This window comes from Corvus kubaryi, unplaced genomic scaffold (genome assembly GCF_017639235.1).
Source record: "Corvus kubaryi isolate FWS band 111438036 unplaced genomic scaffold, C.kubaryi_AGA036_p1.0 137, whole genome shotgun sequence".
NCBI classification, from domain to species: Eukaryota; Metazoa; Chordata; class Aves; order Passeriformes; family Corvidae; genus Corvus; species Corvus kubaryi.
The window spans coordinates 7,892,895-7,915,300 of NW_024580671.1; the positions used below are offsets into that span (position 1 = coordinate 7,892,895).

The 22,406-nt window shown below is 39.3% G+C and overlaps 1 protein-coding gene across 1 annotated transcript in view; it reads right to left on the minus strand.

Moving 5' to 3' along the window:
* Positions 1-7,679: 7,679 nt before the first annotated feature.
* Positions 7,680-22,406, minus strand: part of TPH2 (tryptophan hydroxylase 2) — a 51,309-nt gene continuing 36,582 nt past the window's right edge. Inside the window, exons 9-11 of the mRNA XM_042017750.1 lie at positions 16,560-16,655; positions 8,262-8,395; positions 7,680-8,163 (exon numbers count right to left, since the gene is read on the minus strand). Of these exons, the coding sequence (XP_041873684.1) occupies positions 7,989-8,163; positions 8,262-8,395; positions 16,560-16,655 (405 nt within the window). The 3' untranslated portion in view covers positions 7,680-7,988. The remainder of the gene's footprint in view (positions 8,164-8,261; positions 8,396-16,559; positions 16,656-22,406) is intronic.

Here is a 22,406-nt window from a genome sequence, read left to right on the forward strand (position 1 = left end):
ATTCAGCTGTAACAGTTCTGGCTACTTTACTATTGACAATTTGACAAGTGGACTCAAACGAGAAATGTTTTGTGATTTCCTTTCACAAACCTGGATGGGGGAAACATTAAATAGAAATTGAAAACCGAGCTCCATTGGCATTTTTCTTTTGGACCTATTTTCCCTGGGAATTTAACTTTATTTTTAGAGGAATGTTCCAATAGACCGCAGGAAAGATAACACTTGCTTCATTTCCCTTCCCTCCAGCCTTAAACATTCAGGATTTATACAGTTATTTTTATTCTTTTCAGATACTGCAACCTTGCCTGCTTATAAAATGTAAGAGGTAGACAGATAATTGTACTATTTCACTAGTAAACAGGGAGCTGAACATGAAACTGAGCTCAGAATTGGAAACCCTGTCAAAGTGTTGGTGAATCATTGTATGAAATAAATTGTTCACTTTCTGTTCAGTCCATTAGCTACAAGGATGGAAAGAATTGCTCTCACAACACATAATGCTGCAATTGCCTATATTCACTTAGCACTTCCCCTTTCCCTTCTGCAAATCAGAGGCATTATATTTGAGGTTTAATTCGCTGCCTCTAACCATGTTTTCATTCCTAACTTTGACAGACCAAGCATTGCTCAGTGAAAATGCACCAGCTTTTACACAGCATTTGTGAATACAGTACTCTTCCTCCCCACTGGAAATAGAGTAATGGCAAGAAACCAGAGAATTAAAAAGAGACTCCTATGTCTATGTAGTTTTTGTCTTTTGTTTCTCCTGAGTTTTTTGAGAGATGGTGTAACAAGACTGAATCCACATGAACTCCACATCATCTGTATGCCAGATTTTGTGCTGACATTGTGATGAGAAAATCAATACTTGCCTATAGGTATCACACAGCTGCCCATGCCCCTTCCTTGTAAGTCTATGGGCACCACTGACATTTTTAACAGTCCCAAGTATTAGGCTTACTAAACAATTGCTGATTTAAAGCAATTCTGCCTCTGAAGTGGGGCAAGAAAGATTGTATTGGCACCACTGAGCACCCTGAGTGTCCTGGAAGGCTTCACTCCAGCAGTGAGGCTGGGCTTACCACCCCAGACAGAGCTGTGCACTATCACACTCTACTCACTGTACTCCCCCCCGGACCTGCACGAGGCCGCCCACCTCCACACAGCAATGTCCCACCAGGAAAATGCCCTGGGTGGGCACAGCAGGAACAGCTCACCAGCCCTTCAGATACACTGTGTGCTACTATTGGCCTCAGACAAGAGAAGGGCTACAGACGAGAATGGACAGATGAGAATGACGCCCTACAGAGCTTCTGCCTGAAGACTGCAGTGGGAAGGAAGCATGGATGAATGGTGCTGGTGGGCCTCTATTTTGGTTTTTTTTTTTAAGCATCAGCCAGGTATGAGAAGATTTGAAAAGAAGAGCTATGGAATAAAATTCTTGGCACTTCCCAACCTCTCTTTATCTTCCCTGTACATATGACAGCGTGTGTTAAGTGATCCCACTACATAGATAACCACAGACAAAGCCTGAGGAGTTATTCTATGCAAAGAAGTCACAGAATGCAAACAGGGGCTTTCCGAGGCCACAGGAGCAGCTCAGAGTGGGAACTCTTCTCTGGGACTCAGGCAGCTTCATAACTTCTGCCCCTGTCAAATAGCACAGTTCAAGACTTCCCTTGGATGCATGAACTGTGCTGACCAGAACTCGGAGGGAGCAGTGAAAGGCCATCCCAGAAAAGAGCAGACGATGTTGCCTCTTCACTTTCTGCACACTGCATTTTTATTCTGGAGATAACGTTTTCTTTTTAAAAATGCCTGCAACTGAAGTAAGGAACAGGCTTTGCATGCTTGACTTACAACTCTAGCTCCTGCTCCAGCAGACAAGGATCTGTCTCAGAAAACAGTGGCTGGATTGAGACCTACAGGTAAAATGTAGCCTTTCAGTCCAGCAACTACGAAACCTATTTTGAGCTACATCCAATTGAACTGACTGGCACTGGCACTAAAACATCTCTTGGAACATGTGCTCGCTTTGCAGCAGTTGAGATTTTGACTCCCTGGCTCCCATTTGATGAGAGACACTTGCTTTTTCATAACTCCACCTGCAGGTGACCTAGCAGGGGTAATCATTAAAAGGGAACTCAACCAAATTGATTCTCCTAAGAGATTCTGCTAGAGTGGCAAATCCACTGTGTGTATAACCTTAAACTCATTTACCATTAACTGACTTTATTCACATCTCTGAGGTTTGCAATTCACTGCAAGGAGGGTGGTGAGGGAGGGTACCACTAGGTGTACCCACCAATTGTAAAATCCTGGGAAATGGCAGCATCACATATTCAGCATTACTTTCACGTAAAGTAGCAAGACTGGGTAGGGATTCTGGTGGCAACTAGAAAAGCTCAAGGCAGAAAATGCTAAGAGCTTCAACCGTTCCATAATTAACATCTCTTTATAATCCTTATCAAAAAGTAAAATAGTACCATATTCCAAAAGGTTTTATAGGAAATAAAAGTGGTTTTATTTGTGTCATGCTGATCTCAAATCATCCACATTTTCTGCTGTGGGAAAACAGGACTGTTTGGCTCTAGAGTGCTTTATTGCTGCTCTGTTTTCAGGATTGTATTCACGCTGGAGCCCACACAGAAGCCAGTGGTGTAGGCGTATTTGGGTTGTGTTTCAGGTCATGTGTCAGTTTAACATGGACTGAAATCTACCTCCTGCTGATTCACAAACTCAACTCTTTGCTTCCAAAGATGAAGTGTGGCAACAGCAGCTTCTTCTCCATTATTTTTTCTGGACATTTGAGATTTCTGACTACATCAAAATAATGTCCACCAGAATATCCATCACCCACTTGCATCTTAAAGTACGGAACTATATAACCCATTTCACACTTATTCCACCTGAATAGTCCCCTCTGGGCCAAATTCCAAGAAGATGCCAGCACTTATTTTCAGTCTTACCTTAACATCTCAGCTGTTGGCAAAGAAATACGAATTCTTACTCTAAGGTGTTGGAGGACCTTTTTAAACTAAATGTACTTGTTTTGAATAGACATTACTAAATCCTGATTATTTTGTGTCTACTTACCTTTTCTCGAGGACCACATAAAAAATTTAACAACAAAGGTTTCATGGAGCATTTCAATTGAGGAGAACATTGTTTCAGGAAATTACCAGTAAGAATGCCAAGGACATCTCGGCAGCCTTTGGTATGGCAACATTTCTAACAACTTATTTCCTAATATATATTTTTAATAAGCTGTAATTTCTAGTATAATCAGAACTTTTTTCTTAGAGCCCTGTCTCAAACATACTTTGAAGCCCAGAATAGGAATCTGTCATTGTTGTCCAACTGTTCACTGAGAAGGGAAGAATTTGTCTGTGAAACATCTCCAGTGCTGGAGCGACTGATAGCACAGAGCATAGCCATTATACAAATACAGCATTTTTTGGATTATTTGGAAATATGATCATGGGTCCTACTGAGATAGAAGGAAAGCTGTCATTTTTCTATCAAGACATAGACTATTCTGATGAAACAAGAAGAAAAGTTTCCAGGCTGGGAAAGCTGATTCCCTGAGTGGAAGAGCATTGCACTAATCCTTACCCAGGCCTTAATGTGACCCCAGGCTGGACAGCAGGTACAGTCCCCAAGTTCCCTGGAAAGCTATAGCAGGAGCCTAAACCAAAATTCCCTTCTGGACTACACCAGTGGGTTTCTTTTCCTTGGAAATAAGGAGAGTTAGGGAGAACAGGCTGCTCTGTGCCCAGATTTCACCAAGACGCAAGGCTGATGTCTGGCTGGAGCACTCAAGTTCAGCAGCTTGGAAGAGCTTCAAGTTCTCTAGAATGTTCAAGGGAGCACAGTCTTCCTGATAACTCAAAATCAGGCACAGACAGAATGAAATATGAACTTCTATTTTGTTCATGAAGTTGAGCATCTTTAAACCTTGTTTGTAAAAACTACAAATGCTGGTTGCTCATTCTTGGTCTTCTGCCTCTGGGCAGCTGTAACTAGCAGGTGAGTCACACACAGAGCTGTCTTGGGGCTCACAGCTCTCCCAAGTCACTGATGAACTTGAAATAGAGCACCACAGTCAGCATGTATGGCTACACTCTGACCATGAATCCTATTCATTCCCTAAGGAAAGACAGAAAGATGAAGACCCACTCTTCAGGGTTGGTCAAAGACTGAAGGAGGAGGCAGAAGGGCAGGTGACATATAAATGCTCCACAGTGGTGGCTGTTGACCACTACTGCTCTTAGGAGCTGTCTGAAGCCTTTTCCAGGCTGCTGGCCCAAGGGACTTCATGACATTGTATGGCCTCTCCTCTGGTCTCAAGATGGGACTGACTGTGCCAGTCTCTCTCCTGCGAGTGAGAGACAGTAGCCTAAATTGTTATCTTGAAAAATTATGGAGGCTCTGCAGTCTCCCCAAGCAATCTGTCCCCCATGTTTCACTGCTACATAACTTAATGTTCCTTTCCTGCAATTTAAGTCCAAGCTGTTCTTGAAGCTGAAGAACAGCTTGTCCCTTCCATTTTGCAGCTATTTCTATGTGTTTGAGAAAGGTTATCGTGTCTCCCCTCAGTCTCTTCTACTCCAAACTATGCAATCACAGCCTCCCAGTTCATCACACAGAAGCCAGGCTGCTGCTGGCTGGTGATAGCTTTCAGTAACTGCTGACTGGACTAGATTTGTACCAGCAGCCTGTAGGTGAAAGCCTTCAGCAGCTTTAGCTCTCTGAGCCAGGCTGTCCTTTCAAAGACATGAAACTTTTTTCTGTAATCCATTACAGCGCATCAGTAAACACACATTACAGTACAGTAAATTTCTGGAATTTTCTCCATTACATTGGGGTATCCTAACAAGAAGAAAGGAAAAGACACCTTATTTCATGAAAGTGCATTTTAGTGGCCAAACTTAAAACAGGATTCCCAACAGGTCTTGAAGAGTGGAGAGGGAAAACATAATATATTATGTTAACACCTTCCTCATTCCACCCCCTCTACTGAGCAAATTAAATGAAATGCATGAACCATGTCTTGGTTTGCAAATGAAATTTGGTATTTGTATTTGCTGCCATGTCTCAGAGTGTTGTTTTTCATTTTAGGCTTTGCATGGTAGTAAACACTGCAATGCTTTACATTCGTTAAGATCGGGCCCATTTACTCTGTGCAGGCAAAGCAAGTGGATATATCTCAGACCCATAAAGCATCAGTTCAGAATTACACAGGAAATAAATGAGACTAAGCCAGAAGTCCAATTTCCAGAGTCCAGCTCACTAAAGCTAAACAAGTACCTTATATAAATATGGCCTATTCCAAATGAAACGTTAGTGTAATTTGATAACTGTCAATAATTCCCTCATTATGCCTAAATGAGCTTGTCATCCAAGGAGATTGCTGCATGGCTGATCTTAATTTGCTAATAAAAACCACAGAGAAGAATTTCAGCTAAGCTGGAACTATGGGATTCATAAAAGTGCAACAGTGCACTTTTTAAAGCATTCCTTCCCAGTACTGGCTCCTGAATGGCTGAAGCCCAAAGCCAGTTTGCTCTGCAGCCTGTAAGACAACATCTTTGCTATGTAAGAACAATGAGTGATTGTCTCTCTAAATCACTATTATTCCTTAGCCCATTATAGTTAATTTATTTTTAATCATGTTGTATAATAGAAATAAAATCATTGGATTAAGCATATATCTAGCAGCGGGAGCCCATTATCCTTTGACAATGTTCTGTGTCATTGACATTATATCTTCACTGTAGACAGTTTCCTTGCCATCATTAGTCCTAGAAAGACTATTGGATTTCAAGGGTTTCTCCCTAATCCATAATAAGATTTACTTGCTTACAGCACAAAACAAAACAAAGATATGCTTCTATTATTTTACTGCTATGGAATTCTTATTTTAAGCTATTCAGAAAAGTCAAGAATAAATCCAGATATTATAAGTATTTAAAGTTTTCTTGCATAATTCTGATTCAAGGGAAAGCCTTGGTAACTTTGTAAGCTTTGAATCTTTGTTGCGTACTGTGGCTTTATTTTACATAAGCAAGCAACAATACCTTGCCAGTTCTCGAACCAAGTAAGAGCTACTGTTTCTTGCACAATTTTTTCAGACTGGTTAAAGCAAATCTCAGTTCAGTCCATTTTCTCCAGAAAGCACTACAAGGGGTTCCTCAGATTCCACGGAAAGAAAGAGGGAGAAACTTTCCTGCTAAGGTTGCCAGCGATTCCTCTGTGCTAAGTGCTAGCTAACAGTCAGCACTAATGTTGGGAGGTTAGAAACTCCTCCAGCATGCTGATCCCCATGGGATAACTCAACAGCTCTTCATTTGTACCAATGGCAGTCACAGTTAAATCTAAAACTAGATTTTTCCACACCCTATTAACAGCATCATTAGAATGCAGCAGGGACTATCCACAGAAAAAAAGCCTTTTCTGTTATCTCATAGTTATCTTTGAGGACGCGGCAGATTTCCCTGTGAAAATTATCCTTATAGATTGCCTCTTATTTAAGGATATGCTGGTACTATCAAGTGGTGCCTTTTTTATGCTGAAATTGCTAGCAATAGTTAAGAGTCTCTGCACGACTCTTTCAGCTGGGACAGCAGCTTTAGTACCTACTTTCCATTTACGTAGGCAAGCTGTGACACTTTTACCCTTATTGACATGATCTGCATAAGTCATGTGGTTTCCATTAAGAAGGGTCCACACAATATAGTCAACTCTCCATTATCTTGGCTAATAGGAGAATAGAATAACCCAGATAAAGGAAAGACATGCATAATTATTGCTTCCAGATAAGAGCCAGCTCAAATATTTCTGCACTGTGCTCCCCAGACAGAGCTTGTACTTCTGTCAGAGCTTGCCAGCTTAGAGTTTATTAACTCAGGCATTACCTGCATCCATCTGATACAAGCAAGGCAGCTTGGGTGTTTCTATGATTTAATCACTCCACAAATATTCTAGTAACTGAAAATCATCTTGGCTATAATTAAATAACAACTTCCATATTCACCCTTTTATGTGTTCTCATACTGACACAGTGTAGACCCAGTCATGCATGGCCAAGTCAAGGCTGAATGTGGAATAATGAGGAAAGGCAAACTACGCATGAAATACAAGAGGAGTAAGTTCAAGACACAAGGGAATGCAGAAGACATACAAGGATGTAGAACGACTTTGGATTCACATGAAACAATGAAATTAAAACAAGTGCTTCCTCTCTTATTTCCAGATAGCACTCTCAGAGGAAGCACACTCAGCCCTGTCACAAGTAACGTGTGTGAACTACAAATACTTCTCTACATGAACTGTCAGAGGTTTCTTTTCTTTTACTGTGTTGCAATTGCTCAGCCACATTGAACTTTTGTTAGTTGTGAGTTCTCAAAATGTGTAATGTTCACAGACCTTTTAGTACCAATACATATCCTTCCTGATCTCTGACACCTACTGGTATATAAATTGTATTGTTCAGTCAGAAGAGACACTAAGTTCTGTTACAGATAAATGGACAAAACAGTGCCTTTACCACTATAGAAAGAGATACAGATTTCTTACAAAAAAAATGAAAATGTTGCAAACAATTTTTTTCTGGATTCTTATGGAAGGCAAGGGATTATGAAGAAATAAACTCAGACCTAATGAAGTCAGCAACACCGTTTCTTAAACATTGAAGTGAATCATCTTATGGAAACCAAACCATTGCCAGGAAAGTTTTTAATGGTATACTTGTACATGACATTGTGCTGAGGAATTGATGATTATATTCTGCCACATTCCACATTGCATTTACAAATTAGCATTGCCTTGGTTTCTCTGCACATTACGATTAGACAGAGCTACACAATGATGCAAGCCACAGGCCAAGCTGTAAAGGGAAAACTGATGGGTTTGAGAAATTAGCCATCTCATGTGATGTAACTGGCTACAGAAAGAGCAACTGACAGCAAATCACAGTGCCAAACATATCAAATCCCTAAATATCTGTTCATTTTACTTAAAGCATCACATACAGTGTTTAGATCACTGCGGAGGTCCTGGACAACATTTTCTATACTCCTGGTATCCTTCAGAATCTCAATGCTTTGTGTATATGGATTGAAATACACAGAGAAGGGACGATTGATTGATTTGGCAAAGTCCCTGAAAGAAAAAAAAGAAAATTATCTTCCTTTATTTTCTTTTCTCCCAACTGTTAAAGAAGAGAAAATTAGATTTTTGAGTCCGGGAAAATAATTTACCTCATCTTTTCTTTGGCCTCTTCAAAACTCTCTGAAACAAAGTAAGCTTCCTGGAAAGTAGTGATAAGGCATTCTTGCAAACAGGTTGTCTTTGGATCGAATGTTTTCACGTTGGCCTTGTCAGAGAGAGCATGCTGCAAAATACACCACAGTATCTGTTAAACTGGAGTTTGATATTGCTGTGTATCTACAGCAGCTGTTCATATATACAGCTTTTATATCGCTGTGCTATATGTTTCCCACTAATTGGTAACCCATCTTGTATTACACACAGTGTTTTTTCTGTTTGAAAAGTGAACAGAATTTGTTACTTAAAAAGCTCTTACTGTGGGAGATTTTTTTCCCCATAATAATAAAATAATAAAGAGGAGGTTAGCAATTCACCTGCCATGAACACATACAGACCTAAATGTTCAGATGGAAAAAGGAAAGTCACCAAATAACCATACTTGAAAAATTACCTATACAATTACAAATATGTATGTCCTCAAAATCTCATTTAACTAGCAGAATTCATCCTTGTCTTGGTGGGTAAATTGGGTCTGACTAAACTATTTACATAATCTGTGCTTTACATTTTCAGGCCAAAATATATACTATTTTCCTGACAGTAAAAGTGAAACTACAAATTTGAAATCCCATTAAATAATGCCAGTGTATTGCATGACAATGAAATGCATTACTCTTCTGCCACACACCTGAGTAATAATGCTTCATATAGTACTGCAAAGAAAAAATAATGAAACAAACAGGCATAGATAAGTACAGAAGAGACATTGGGCAGAAAAGGCAAATGCTTCTACCCAGAGTAGAGATTTCTGATTAGTCTTTCTCTTTATATGACTTGCACAAGCCACTGAAAAAGAGAGGTTTCAGAACTGAAAATCAGGTACTGAGACATTTTCCAGGACAATCTTTTCTAGCTTCCCTTCCAACTTGAATACTTGTGCTGGCTTTTGGATCTACCTTATCTTCTAGAGCACACATATTTTCATTCTCAGTGCTCTGTTACAGAAGTAGAGGATAAGGAAGGAGAGCATATTTAGGTCACCTTTCAACCTTCTTTAGTCCCCTGACATCTACATAGAGTGAAGATGTGCATGAAAAGCATAAAGAAATGACAGGGAGGAAGCAGATCCCAGAGGTCTGAAGGTGCCTCTGATTTCTTTACTTTCTATCTGCATGGACATTCTTTATAGTGGAGTAAAGTATTGACCCTAAGGTATTCACCAAACTTTTATCCTTGCTCTTGCTTATGCTCATTCCTAAATCCATGTGAAAGGCTCTGAAAATATCATACTAGCTCTCAACCTGCAGTCTACAAATAACAGGACAGAAAACTGGAACAAGAGGCTCTTCCTCCCACCTCCTCTCTCTCCAAAAATAAATACATGAAAAATTAATGCATGGAATCTTAAAATGTCAGGGAATTAACTTTCCTTAGTACATGTATCTTTTCCTTCTCACAAGGATTGCTGTTTCTAGCCAGCCATCAGTTAAACAGGTTTGAAAATAAATATAAAAAAATCATCTCTCAACCATCATCCTCTTCTAAATGGACTGCAGGAACAGGATCACCTGCCTATATCCCTGTTGTCACTTTCTCCTTGCAGAGCCATGGTGTGGTTGAATGCTTATAAATTAAGGCATTTACCTCCTATCAAAATGAATTTGCCTTTTTTCACTAGGAGTTATAATAGATTCCCTGGCAGGGTAACTATAGATAAAAATCCCCTCTTAAGGTGCCTTTGTACTTCCAGGTAAGACTTGATGCCTCAAATGTCTAAAGCACAGAAGTTTCAAAACTCTGAGTGAACTGAGTGAAGTTGATTCCTTGCAGGAAATCAAGATTATGATGCAGGCCATGATTTTGTAGGAACTGACTACTTCTGGCTCAAGAATTCTTTCCTGTACTGTGAAAGGTTCAACAGAAAGGGGGACAGTGTTAACTTCTCTAGTTACTAATGGCCTCTGATAGGCCAGGCCCAGTCTTTGGGACTGAAGTTATCAGAGTCAATAAGGGATTCTCGACTGTAGTGGCTCCTACAGTGTGAACAACTGCTCTAATCACTGAGCCCTAATTTTATAAAAGGAGAGAGTTTAAAGAGAAGGAAAGCCGGACTCTATCACAGGGGATGTCCTCTGAGAAAGCCTTTCTATTATTCTCCTCAGATTATCCATATGAAATGACTCATACTTTCTGGATCCCAGTTTAGTTATACATGAACAGAGTTGCTGCTTCACAACGCAACTCTGCAGAGAGTGGAACGTGAAGACAGCAGAACACATGCAACCTGGAAACCAAGGGTAAAGTATTCAGACATGCCTTCAAAATTAGGTGACAACTGATCAGTTATTCTTAGGATTGCACTTTGGGAACAAAGGGTGTTAATTGTGATGAATTCCCGCCCAAGATACCGTCTCCCTTCCAGGATATGTTCTTCTGCCTCTTAGATCAAGTAGGAATTGTCATGGCTACCAAAGCAATGTTTCCATCTTTGCAAGTCTGGATGGTGTTTTTAAATTCCACAGCCTGGCATCTGTAACATCTGCTATTGGGTTGATACGCTGACACCAGCAATGCCAGAGTTAAGCAACTGAACTGAGCCTGCAGACAAACCTTCAGAGAGACCATTAACTGTCTAGTGTGAACTAGAATGGACAAGACACTGACTCAAAGCTGACCAGAGCATTTATCAGAAACATTACAGTGCTCTAAAATGCTGGTCCTTGGCACTCTCAACATTATGAACTGTATAATCTCAACCAAAAAAAATGGTCTGGTGAGTCCAAAAGCTTTCAACTTCAAGCCTGTATTTTTTTAAATACATGTTATTCACTTATGGTTTGGTTGGCTATTCAGTTCTTTAGTGAACTCAAATGACTAAGTACCCAATACAGATTTCTCCATCAGAAACTTCTTTTGTTATCCACCTCCAATGAGATGTTAGGGCTAACGTTCATATGGAAAACAGCTTTTGGTAAAATAGAGCATCTCACCATCTTGTGGATCTGGGATAACAGCCTCTAATGGCCCCTTCCTACAGACTGTACTGGTAATGCTAATAAAACTATTGGTGAGTCTACTCCAGTCCGAGAAATAAGAATTTAGAGTGAAACTTAGAAATGAATCATCACTGATTCTCAGAAAAAGCAGCAGTATCAGACAGCTTAAGAATTAGACAATCATCCATACTGAAAATAAGCAGAACAATAAACAAATGCCTCCACTCCCTGCCAATGAAAGGTTAAAAGAGTGATTGAGGTACCTAACCTCAGGTCTCTAAGGCCTAGGCTGTCTGATGCATTGTACAGAGAATGGAAGATACAGCACAGGATCTAAAGAAGACTTTTAGACATTTCTGCAGTGGCAGCTGGTCAGAAATACTACGGCATGTCAGATGGCACCAGGCATTTACAATGTACAACTGTGAATCATTTCCTAAGTGACCACTATCACTGACACATGAAAAAAGAGTTTGGTCTTGTAATTTCACCTTTGAGTATAAAAATTGAGTGCAATAATACAACTCAGAGCTTTTCAGTTTTGAGAAAAAAAATAAATAAATCAAAACCTAAAAAGTAAAACCTTCAGCTAGCAAGGGGAAAACTTGAGATGAGTTATAAATACTGCACTGTCTGAGAAGTACAGAAGGGCAGAATAGGAACACAGGTGAGAAGTTGTGTGTGTGCCAGTACTGATTTTATTGCCTTGTTTTCCCAGGGGTAGTACACAGAGTCTTGAAAAATCTGATCTTAAATGTTTTCCTGCTTATCTACAAAATAAGTTGGGAATCTGACAGTGTCATGATATTACCAGAAAATTTTGTTCAACAGTATAATTTTATATACTGTCTAGAAAAATACAGAAAAAACTCTCTTTTTAGAGTCTTTAAATGAGCATCTGGGATCCAGGTGTTGTTTTCTTCATCCTCTTCAGAAAACAGAGCCAAAATTTGCCTTTGAATCTTTTTGGTTATAAATTCTAATGCTGGCATTTCTTAAAATAAATTATCATTAAAACAAAATAATACAATTGGATACAGTATTTGATTTTTAAAAATTTATAAAGAGAGATTTTAAGTCTACGTCTCTGTTCAATGTAGAAGCATACAACAGGGATACATGACTCGATGTACAGCCAACTGAAGTTGATAGGAGTCTCCTTTAATGAAAGAGTTCAAGAGAGCCTGACACAAAGTAAATGGATTAAAGTTTCCGAAGACATTTGAACTGCCTTTTAGAAAGAGTTTTAATAATTGAAATGTACATTATTTCCACCTTATCTCTAAGCCCCAAATACATACTGTGTAATAGTGTTAGCTAGAGTTAACCTGACTATATTAGGCAGAATATTGTATAACTACTAACTGTATTATTCTTTCCCCCCCAGGCTTCATTTTTAATCTTCTCTTTCTCCTTATTTTGTTGTGCTTTTAATTTTTTTTTACTTGATGCTTCCATAGCATGCATATCAGGAGATGCATTTTTCATTATCTGAAATTTTATTCTAAATACTAAGTGGGGAAAAAGATTTCAAGGTAATCCTATATTGATAGGCTGTTGCCCACATTTCTCTAGCTTTTACAGTTCTTTGTTACTAGAGCTATTAACCAGATTTGTAAAGTGGAGCAGTGGAGCAGTGGAGCACAGAAACAGGGATGACTGAACAAGCCATTCACTCCTCTAGACAGCCCAAATATTGCTCACCATTTCTACCCTGCTAATAGACTCATGTATTTCTAGAAATTTATACAAATTATACATAAAATTGGCCACCATTTTATTTCCTGTGCATAGTGCTGCATTGAAAAGAGAGCTAATAGGGACAGCAGTTGGAGAAAGGCTTTTCTTCTTGCTCACAAAAGCATATTAATAAAAAATGCCTGTGCACCCTCAGAAAATTTGCAGAGAACACCAAGTTGGGCAGGAGCATTGTTCTGGTGGAGAACAGGAAGGCTCTGCAGAGGAATCTGGGCAGGATGGATCGATGGACTGAGGCCCGTTGTTGAGGTTCAACAAGGCCAAGTGCCAGATCCTGCACTTGGGTGCCACCAACCCCAAGCAGCACTACAGGCTGGGGGAAGAGTGGCTGGAAAGTGTCCTGGTGGAAAAGGACCTGGGAGTGCCAATCAACAGCAGCTGACCATGAGCCAGTGTGTGCCTAGGTAGCCAAGAAGGCCAGTGGCATCATGGCCCATATCAGCAGTAGTGTGGCCAGCAGGACCAGGGCAGTGATCGTCCCTCACTACTGGTGAGGCCGCACCTCAAGTTCTGTGTCCAGTTTTGGGCCTCTCACTACAAGAAAGACATCGAGGTGCTGGAGGGTGTCCAGAGAGGGGTGGTGGAGCTGGGGAAGGTTCTGGAGCACAATGATGAGGACCTGAGGGAACCTGGGTTTGTTTAGCCTGGAGAAAAAGGGACTCAGGGGAGACCTTCTCACTCTCTACAGTTACCTGCATGGAGATTGTGGGTGTTGATCTCTGCTCCCAAGTAACAAGTGACAGGAGAAGTAGAAATGGCTTCAAGTTGTGCCAGGGGAGGTTTAGATTGGATATTAGGAAAAATTTCTTCACTGAAATGGTTGTCAAACATTGGAGTAGGCTGCCCAGGAAAGTGGCTGAGTTACCGTCCCCTGGATGTATTTAAAGGGTGTGTGGATATGGCATTTGAGGACATGACCTAGTGGCATATTTGCCAGTGCTGGGTTACCAATTGGACTTCATCATCTTAGAGATCTTTTCCAACCTACACTATTCTATGACTCTAAAGTCAAGGTAACAAAATTCAACATTTCAAGATCTGCCTTCCTAGTGACAGGGATACGTAAGTATTTGAACTTCTTCTATGGGCCACAGTCACCCCCGTGTTAAGTATGGCAGCAGTTAATTCTGAAAGGAAATAACTTTCTGTCTTCACTCTGACACCTATGAGAAGTACGAGTGTTGCACGCATGAGGGGGAGACGTCATGGCCATGCAATCTGAGTCTCCTATTCATCCCCACTCACCACTGAAATAGCCAGTGTTGTTCTCATCATTTTCAGAGCAATTGCTGCCATCAATAAGGATTTCAGTTACAATCAGAATATATAATATATATAATATAATCAGTATCTCAACAACAGTCTACTAGCATGACTTTTCAGACACCTTCAGGTCAAGGAAGAAATCTGCCCTCCCAGTAGGTGCTAGGAGGGAGATTGCTTTCCCAAAAAACAGTAGAGAGTGACAACGGCTTGATGCAAGGCTATGTACCAAAGTCATGGGCGCCCAGACTTTCTCCTTCCTAAGCACCTGCCTAATATATCTTGTTGACAAGAAGCACATTCATGCCAGGATTGTGGTCTAGAAATGGCTTCTCCCATGGTCATTTTATCAGAAAACTTAGTACTTTTTTGCATTTTTTTTCCTTAATTTTACCTTTTTTTCTACCCTGGAGCACATTTCCACAGACTTTCTGGACATTTTTCACCTTATCAGTCCCTTCATGGAGTCTATGTCTACTTGTTGGTGCTGTTCTGTTCCCACAGCACACAAGGGCTTAGTTTCTCAGTAACTGAAATGTCTAACTTAAGTAAGTATGGTATATGCAAGATCTGGTGAAATTTAGTATCTTATGATACACAAGAGGTCAAATCAGATGATCTAATAGTCCCTTCTGGCATCATATCCACAAAATATATATGTACTGTAATAGAAAAATATATAATATTATTGACTTATGGCAAAATTATTATGATCTATATCTGGCCACAACACTGTAGCAGATCAATATAGTCCATTAATGTGCAGATTATTTAGCTTTTAGAGTTGCTTTTCAAAAGGATTATTCTTTGTATTTATACTCTGAGTTTACTGCTGAGCAAAGAACACAGGTCTGGGATCAGAAATGTGTGGCACCAAATACGCAGACTTGACAAGAATAATGCATTTGTTTATGACATTGATGGTAGAAGATTTATTATGTTCTTGACTATTCATTTCCTCTTTCTTATGCCCTTAGATTTTGTAAATGATGTGGTAGGAATTTTCAGGGTCATCACCTAGTGACCTTAACTGTTAGTTTAAATAAAAGGCCTGATTCTTTATGGAATCCTGCAGAGTTTGGGGCTCAGCACTGAATGTTGCTGGGCCAAAGGAAAACAAGTGGGATGTGTTCATCTCTTTTCATTTAACCATCTTTGCACTGTGAGTATAAAGCTTTGCCAGACAGATACAGAATGCTTCTGTGGCTGAAGTATGCACAGAACTTAGAGCAACTCTAATGCAATCAAAGAAAAAATACTGGAGATGGTAATTTTCATCAAATTTTTTACTACTGGAAGAATAACAGTCTTACTAATGAGCTTTACCACAACTATTCTCAGTTACAGGTAAAACAAACAGCAAAAAGGGACTGAGATACTTCTATTAAACTGCCAGGTAGTTCACTGAAAGCCAGCCCAGGAGGCTGGGAAGATGTTTAAACACAAATAAACAATAGGTATATTGCAAAATAGTTGTCAATACTCTTCCATATATGCTTTCTAAATCCAAATGTTTACCTGCAAAGCCACCAAGAGTTCATTTGTGTCCCTGAAGTTAGTACTCCTCCCTCTCTTTACCCTTCCCTCCTATTTTGCTAACAGAGAGGTGTATTATGTCCCAAAATACTACAGTTGTGACAAAATACTTTTTCCTGTTTCCTATGTTTTCTGGGCATAAAAAGAGGCAATAAATGATCCACTACAACTACTCACACCATACAAGGTTAAACACTTTCATCCTTAAAAGAATAGGGCTCTATGTATTGTCACACAGGCAACTTTCAACATGACTTTATATTCCTTAATTTTTAATATGAGTAGTCTACTGAATCAGGAACTTAATGAAAGTTGTTCTTTTCATATCAATAATTAATCCACTCGAGTACACTGGATTACTTAGAACAGAATCATGTCTGATTTTTAACACTTTTTTGTGGGTATTAAAAATATGTGCTTCTCATCCAAACAAAGCTTTTAGAGCCCAAGGCACTCTTACCTGTTAGAACCCTTGAGCCTCCTTTTACAAGAAATGAAAATTCAAATAGAAATCAGTTTTGTAGTTTATAGTTGCTTTGGTACTTTGGGCCTCACAAGTCCATTTCATGCTTCAAGTGCCAGCTGATATTTCAAACACAGCTTTTAGGTCAATACCATATTTTAAATACAAGCTTTTTATCTTGAGATTTTAACTGTTATTTGAAAGTCAATATATTTATATTCAACTATTATATTGATAAGATTTAAAGTTGACTATGCTTTAAGGGTACATACCTTTAATTCTCCAATAGAAGACAGAAGTCCTGCCCCATAAGCACGCAGTTGTCCTTCTTGCTTGCAAAGGCCAAATTCAATCGTAAAGAAATAGCACTGTAAGATATACAGATATTCAGATACAAATAAAACAGTTGCAAACAGGCACTTCAGCAATAACAATCAGTACCATATTCACTTGTTTGTCCCACTTCTGTAGTATTACCTATTCTGAATATAATCTCAGATAAAGTATTTTATTGCTGCTAAGTAATTGAAATGTCATGTTCAGCAGTAAGGAAGCTTTGCACAAAAATTTGAGATTTTGTTCTTTGTCTGGGCACCCAAGCAGCTCACAGGAATGGCCAGTTAGGAACAGACAAGGCCAGTTAAGAACAGACAAGGAAGATCATTTTTAGGTATCAAAGGTGCTGATAGTAACCCACAGAGATATTTGAAACCTTGAGAAATAAATTAGATGCGTTAAAATAAAATCCTGCAAGGTAGTTGGCATGACTGTCTAGGAACATCTGAAGATCTCTAAGATCACTCAGTTTTAAGCTCAAGTGTTGCAGTGGGGATACTGCAACACGCATATATCAAACCAGGCGTCCCGCGGAAAGGAAATATATATGGACAAACAGATTCTTGCTAGATGTTTCAGAGATGTTTATTTCTCCAGCCGCATGGCCGGAGCTCTGCCGAGGAACTGTTCCAGTCACGGGACCAAGGGTCCTTCTGCCCGCGCAGGGAACACAAACCAACCAATGGGAACGAGGCTGAGCAGGGGCAGGGAAACCCCGTGTCTGTGCCCTCAGGGCCCCTCTCCCAGGGCTACACAGCAGGGGAGGGACCCCAACACTCAAGCTGATACTGCGTTAAAGTCTGCAACATACTTAAGCGCCGTCTTGAGCTAGAATGAATTTAATTATATGTGTGCACTTAACAGCCTTCTTGAGCTGTGGCCTTAGTCTTCACTAGATTTTATTCTGTCATAAATAAAGAATGAATATGGCATTTGGCCTCTTAAACTGCAGAAAGAAATTTATACTCAGTCAAATGAATTCACTTGACCAATGAATTCACTTGAACAATTACAATTGCTCTTTAGGTCTACATTCAATCAGGTAACATATCTGACCTGTAAAACAGATGACAAACTGTGAAAAGAGATGTGTTAAACCAACATAACAGTACTGCACCCAACTTTGCTGTACTCACTCAACAAAGTTAAATGTTACAAATTAGGAAGATCATAAGAAGCACCGACGGCCCACTGTCCACTAAACGCAAAAGATCATGGTCCCTTCGCTCCTATAGTACTGAGTTTTACTTTGGTTTTGTTACGACACATCAAGATTGCTTTTTGATATTAGATCAAACAGTTGAGATTAAGATAGTAACTATTTCTACATGTGAAGGTTTTAGGAAGTTGAGTTCAAACATACGAAAGTATTGCGCATCTATAAACACATATCCCTGTACATGTTTGTGTTTATTACGTTATCTGACAGTTTCGGGTTTGGTGCAAAGGGGCATAACTACACTGAACCTAGAAGATTTACATGTCTTTGCAGGAGATATGAATTTAGGATAAGAAAAAAAACAATATTTTGGACTAAATTTTAATTTTTTAAAATAACTTCAGAATGCATCCTAATACAATGATTTTTTTTCCACTCACTTCCTCCTTAACTCTCAACTCTTCCAGACTATCATGTTAAATGTAGAAGACCAGAAATTAACAGCTATTTTAAGTTCAACAAATCTTTAGAAATTCAGAAATTATTAATTGCTTAGCCTCATAAAAGTTTCTGTAGATCTAGTGATTCATACAGCATAGCACTATGCAGAAGGGCATAATAAAAAAAGAATAAAAACATGAACCCTGTGTCTGATCCAAACCTTCTAAGTCAGCTGAGAAGAAGGAACAGTTGCAGAGACTTCAAATGTCTTAAGTCAGATCCCATCACAGCAGTCAAACACAGATATCCATGAAGGGAGGTGAAAGTACAATATTATCAAACAAAACAAAACAAAGAGACAAACCCAAAAAAACCAAATTTTCACCTCAGCTTTGCTATTGACTCAGGTAAATCAAGCTGGCATAAAATTTTTCAGTACATCCAGTGAGCTGATGTCACCACTTAGGAGGCAGCCAAGACAACTGGTTTCCAAAAATGTTGTCTCGGGGACAAACAGCCAGTTACACAAAATAACAAAGGCATCACAGAAGTAATGAGTGAAGCTGAGAGACCTACCATGAAGAGTACAAACTTAGCCTCCCTGCCTAAATATTTTGCCAGAAGAACTATCAGTAGGCCACAGGCCTGGCTGTATACATGCTGACACTGTCAGAAACTAACTACTCAGCTTTACACTTAAATCCCACCAACATCTTTGAATTTGCCCCCCTCTTCCTCAAGGTTCCTTAAAGGAACCTATCAGGTAGTAGTTCTTATGATGTGAATGTTAATGTTCTGATAGACATACAACAGGATTTGACTCCTGATAAAACACAGTGATCATGCTCACTTTCATTCTTAAAACCAACAGCAGCTAAAAAGCAGTCGGGTATTTGTTTTAGATCTGTAAGAGCAGAACTTTGTCCCCATATGTGGGGCACCTTTACTGCTGGCCTCTCTTAGGCTGAAGAAGACCAAACCAATGTCATGCTGCTGCCAGGAGAAAGTCAAATGCCCACTTAGCAATCTATAGGGCCAGTGGAGGGAAGGATGTGCATTCCAGGGGATGGAAAGCGCAGAAGACAAAGAGCTAACACAGGTGCAGGAGAGAGCAATCCCTGATGTCCAGGGTGAACTGTATCCTGTCCATGAGACAGGTAGGACTTGATTCCACTTCCTCCTTAATGGATAGACAGTACGTAGAGAGGGAGCTTCTTTTATATTCGTTCAAAAGTTATTATAATTGTTACATGTTATAAAAGGGAGTCATATTTATGAGCCAACACTTGCTGGTGAGAGCCAATCTTTAGTATTTATAAGACTTATACTCTCAGTATAACTAAAAAAATAAAACACATAAATGGCAATATGTCTGCCTACTACTAACTTGCGGTATCAAACTACAGCATTAAGAAAAGCCCTTCAAATTAAAAGCTGATTTATAAATTTGCCATATGCAACAACTACAATTTTATCTGTAAGAGGGCCCTGCTTAGCCAAGAAAGTGCAAAGCTCACCCAATGCTGCCATCTTCAGATCATTAGTCAGCAATACACAATTCCCCCCACCCATCTGCCCAGACACACAAAGGCGGCTCAGTGCACTAGAGCTTGCGGGCTTTGGTAAGTTGTGTCTCAAGCCTACAAACATCAAGGCATACTGATAGGGAGTTTAAATATTAACTATATAGCGACACTTTTTATAGACCAGACACACAGATACCCTAGTAAATGCCTTCTTTGTATGGTAAACTACAGTTGTGATACCCTATATTATACACAGGATAAGCGCACTGGAGTGGGAATGACTGAACAAAGCAGTGGCTGTCAAAATGAATACATTTTTTAAAGCCTCGTCTGAAGACAAAGTTGATTATTACACTGCTGTTACATGTAGGCTGGTGAATGCAAGCACAAAAAGGGGTATCCAGGCTCTCCTGCTCTGATTTCAAATCTTTTACCTGTCTCTGGCATACTCCCTAGACTGTGGCCCCAGATACTTTGTTCCTCTACAAACTACAGAAATATCTGGTTATCTGTCTTTACTTTCAGTTCCACCTCATCTTTGGGGTGAAGTGTGGAATTGCTAAAACCTATGGACAGGCTCTTGAAGCAGGAAAGGTGGCTTTCCATGTTGTATAAATTCTGAAGTTCTCGAAGAGCCTTACACTAAAATGATGCTCTGTTAGTCAAATCAGCAAAATGAGATGAAGAATCAAAGTGCCAAATGAGGGATTAGAAATAATTTTTATAACAAGTGACATCAGTCAAGACTGTGCCAGGAGCACAAGACAGTGTTCAGTATGATTTTATTCTATTTCTCTTATTTATTCAAAAATATATGAAAGATACTTTATAGTCATGCTCATGAAACATTATCTAATGGGTTCAAAAATTATTCAACAAATGCATAGAGGAAAATCCAATTAAGGGCTATAAAATACTAATATAGCAGATTTTTTCCTTCAGAGCCCTTGAATCAAAAGTCAATGGCAACTAAAGCAGTACATCATGAAAATACCACCGTATGGCTTTAGACATACACTGTCCTGCAGATGACTACAATTTGCCTGTGTCAGAAACAAGATACTGGGGTAGCTTCTCTGGCCAAGTGTGTGTGTGATTTCAGGAGTCAGATTGGTTGTCCTGCTATTGATAGGAAAGATACAGAGAATATAAGCCCTGGCAAGCTCCAAACCTGGTCTCCGGTTAAGAAACGGGATAAACACAGTGTCTATTCTTTTCATTCAGATACTGCCCTGCGTTATAAACTGGACTACCGAAAGAAAAAGAAAAAATCAGTGACAGCTATGACAGCTAACAGAAAAAATCGTTATTCGAGGGTGCTTAGATATTTTCAAAGGCAGGAAAAAAGGTCTGATAGGCTCAATTCTCCTCACCTGTCTGGTTTGTAAGCCTTTGAAAATCCCTTCTCACACCACATCATTTTGCATTTGAGAATCTCCCTCCTGGGACCTGTGCAAAGAGCTTGTGCATGGTGTTGAGTCCCAGAGTCAAAGAGTCAGTACAAAACCTGACTTATTCATAAAAAGGCCTTTCAAGCAATTCCACTTTGCTTAATTTTCTTATGGTACAGCTGGAGACTGACACCTGTGTTCACTTGGCAATTTTCAGCATGATGTATAGTATGAGATTTTATCTGTTCTCTAAAAGTACCTTATAAAAATGTTGTCAGAATGAGTCCTGAGAACACCAAGCATGTCAAAAGCTGATTCACTTGTGCTCCCTGCCACAAGGGGGGAAGAATGAGAGATTGTGTAATTGCATGATTGTAATCCTGATACATGGGCAGAAGACTCACCACTACATGAACTGCCAATGTCATGGGGTTACAGCCCCAAGCTGACATGTAGTAGCACAAACAATCACTTTATATGTATATAAAATTAGCTGCCATGAAGACAATACAACTATTACTATATGTAAGTAATTGCAAGACCAGTGCCAAATAAATATCCTTAGGAAAATATATTTACCTTGTTTCTACTGGATTTCATATTTCAAAGGATATTTGAATGGACCACTCGATTCAAATGCATGTGATATCCCCACAGTATGCAAAGATTAATTCATTTTTCTTTAGGAGTCCTTTGATATTTTAGCTCTAAAAATATTCACCTAGAGATTAAATCTCTCATATAGTTGTAGTTATCTCATAAATAAATAATTATATACAATTGAAAGACTGTTAAAAATCCCATTGTTAGAAATTAATCCTAAGAATTAATGAAATAAAAGTGTTTTCATTTCCCCTGTAAAAGGTGCTCAAATTGCAAGCAACTCTCAACTCAGAAATATATGTGGATCTCATTTGTGTTTTCTTTCTTCATTCAGAGCTGGTGCAAATAAATTTTTGAATAGTCGCTTATTTTTCAATCTCAAAGACATCAGTAGTCATAAAAAAAAACAACCAAAAAAAAAACCAGCTGGCATTTCACATTTGACTGAATTATTCAAAATTCACAGTCTGTTGAGTAGTATCAGGAATGCTCTACTACAAGAAACAGATAGATGTAACACAGGTAACCCAGGCAACTAGCCATACAGCCCAGTATTGGAGTGCAGACCTCAAGCAATACCAGCTATTTGACAGCTATTCATGTGGGAACATTATTGAATAGAAATGCAGGGAGATTTTTGAACAACAAATAAATCTCATGATG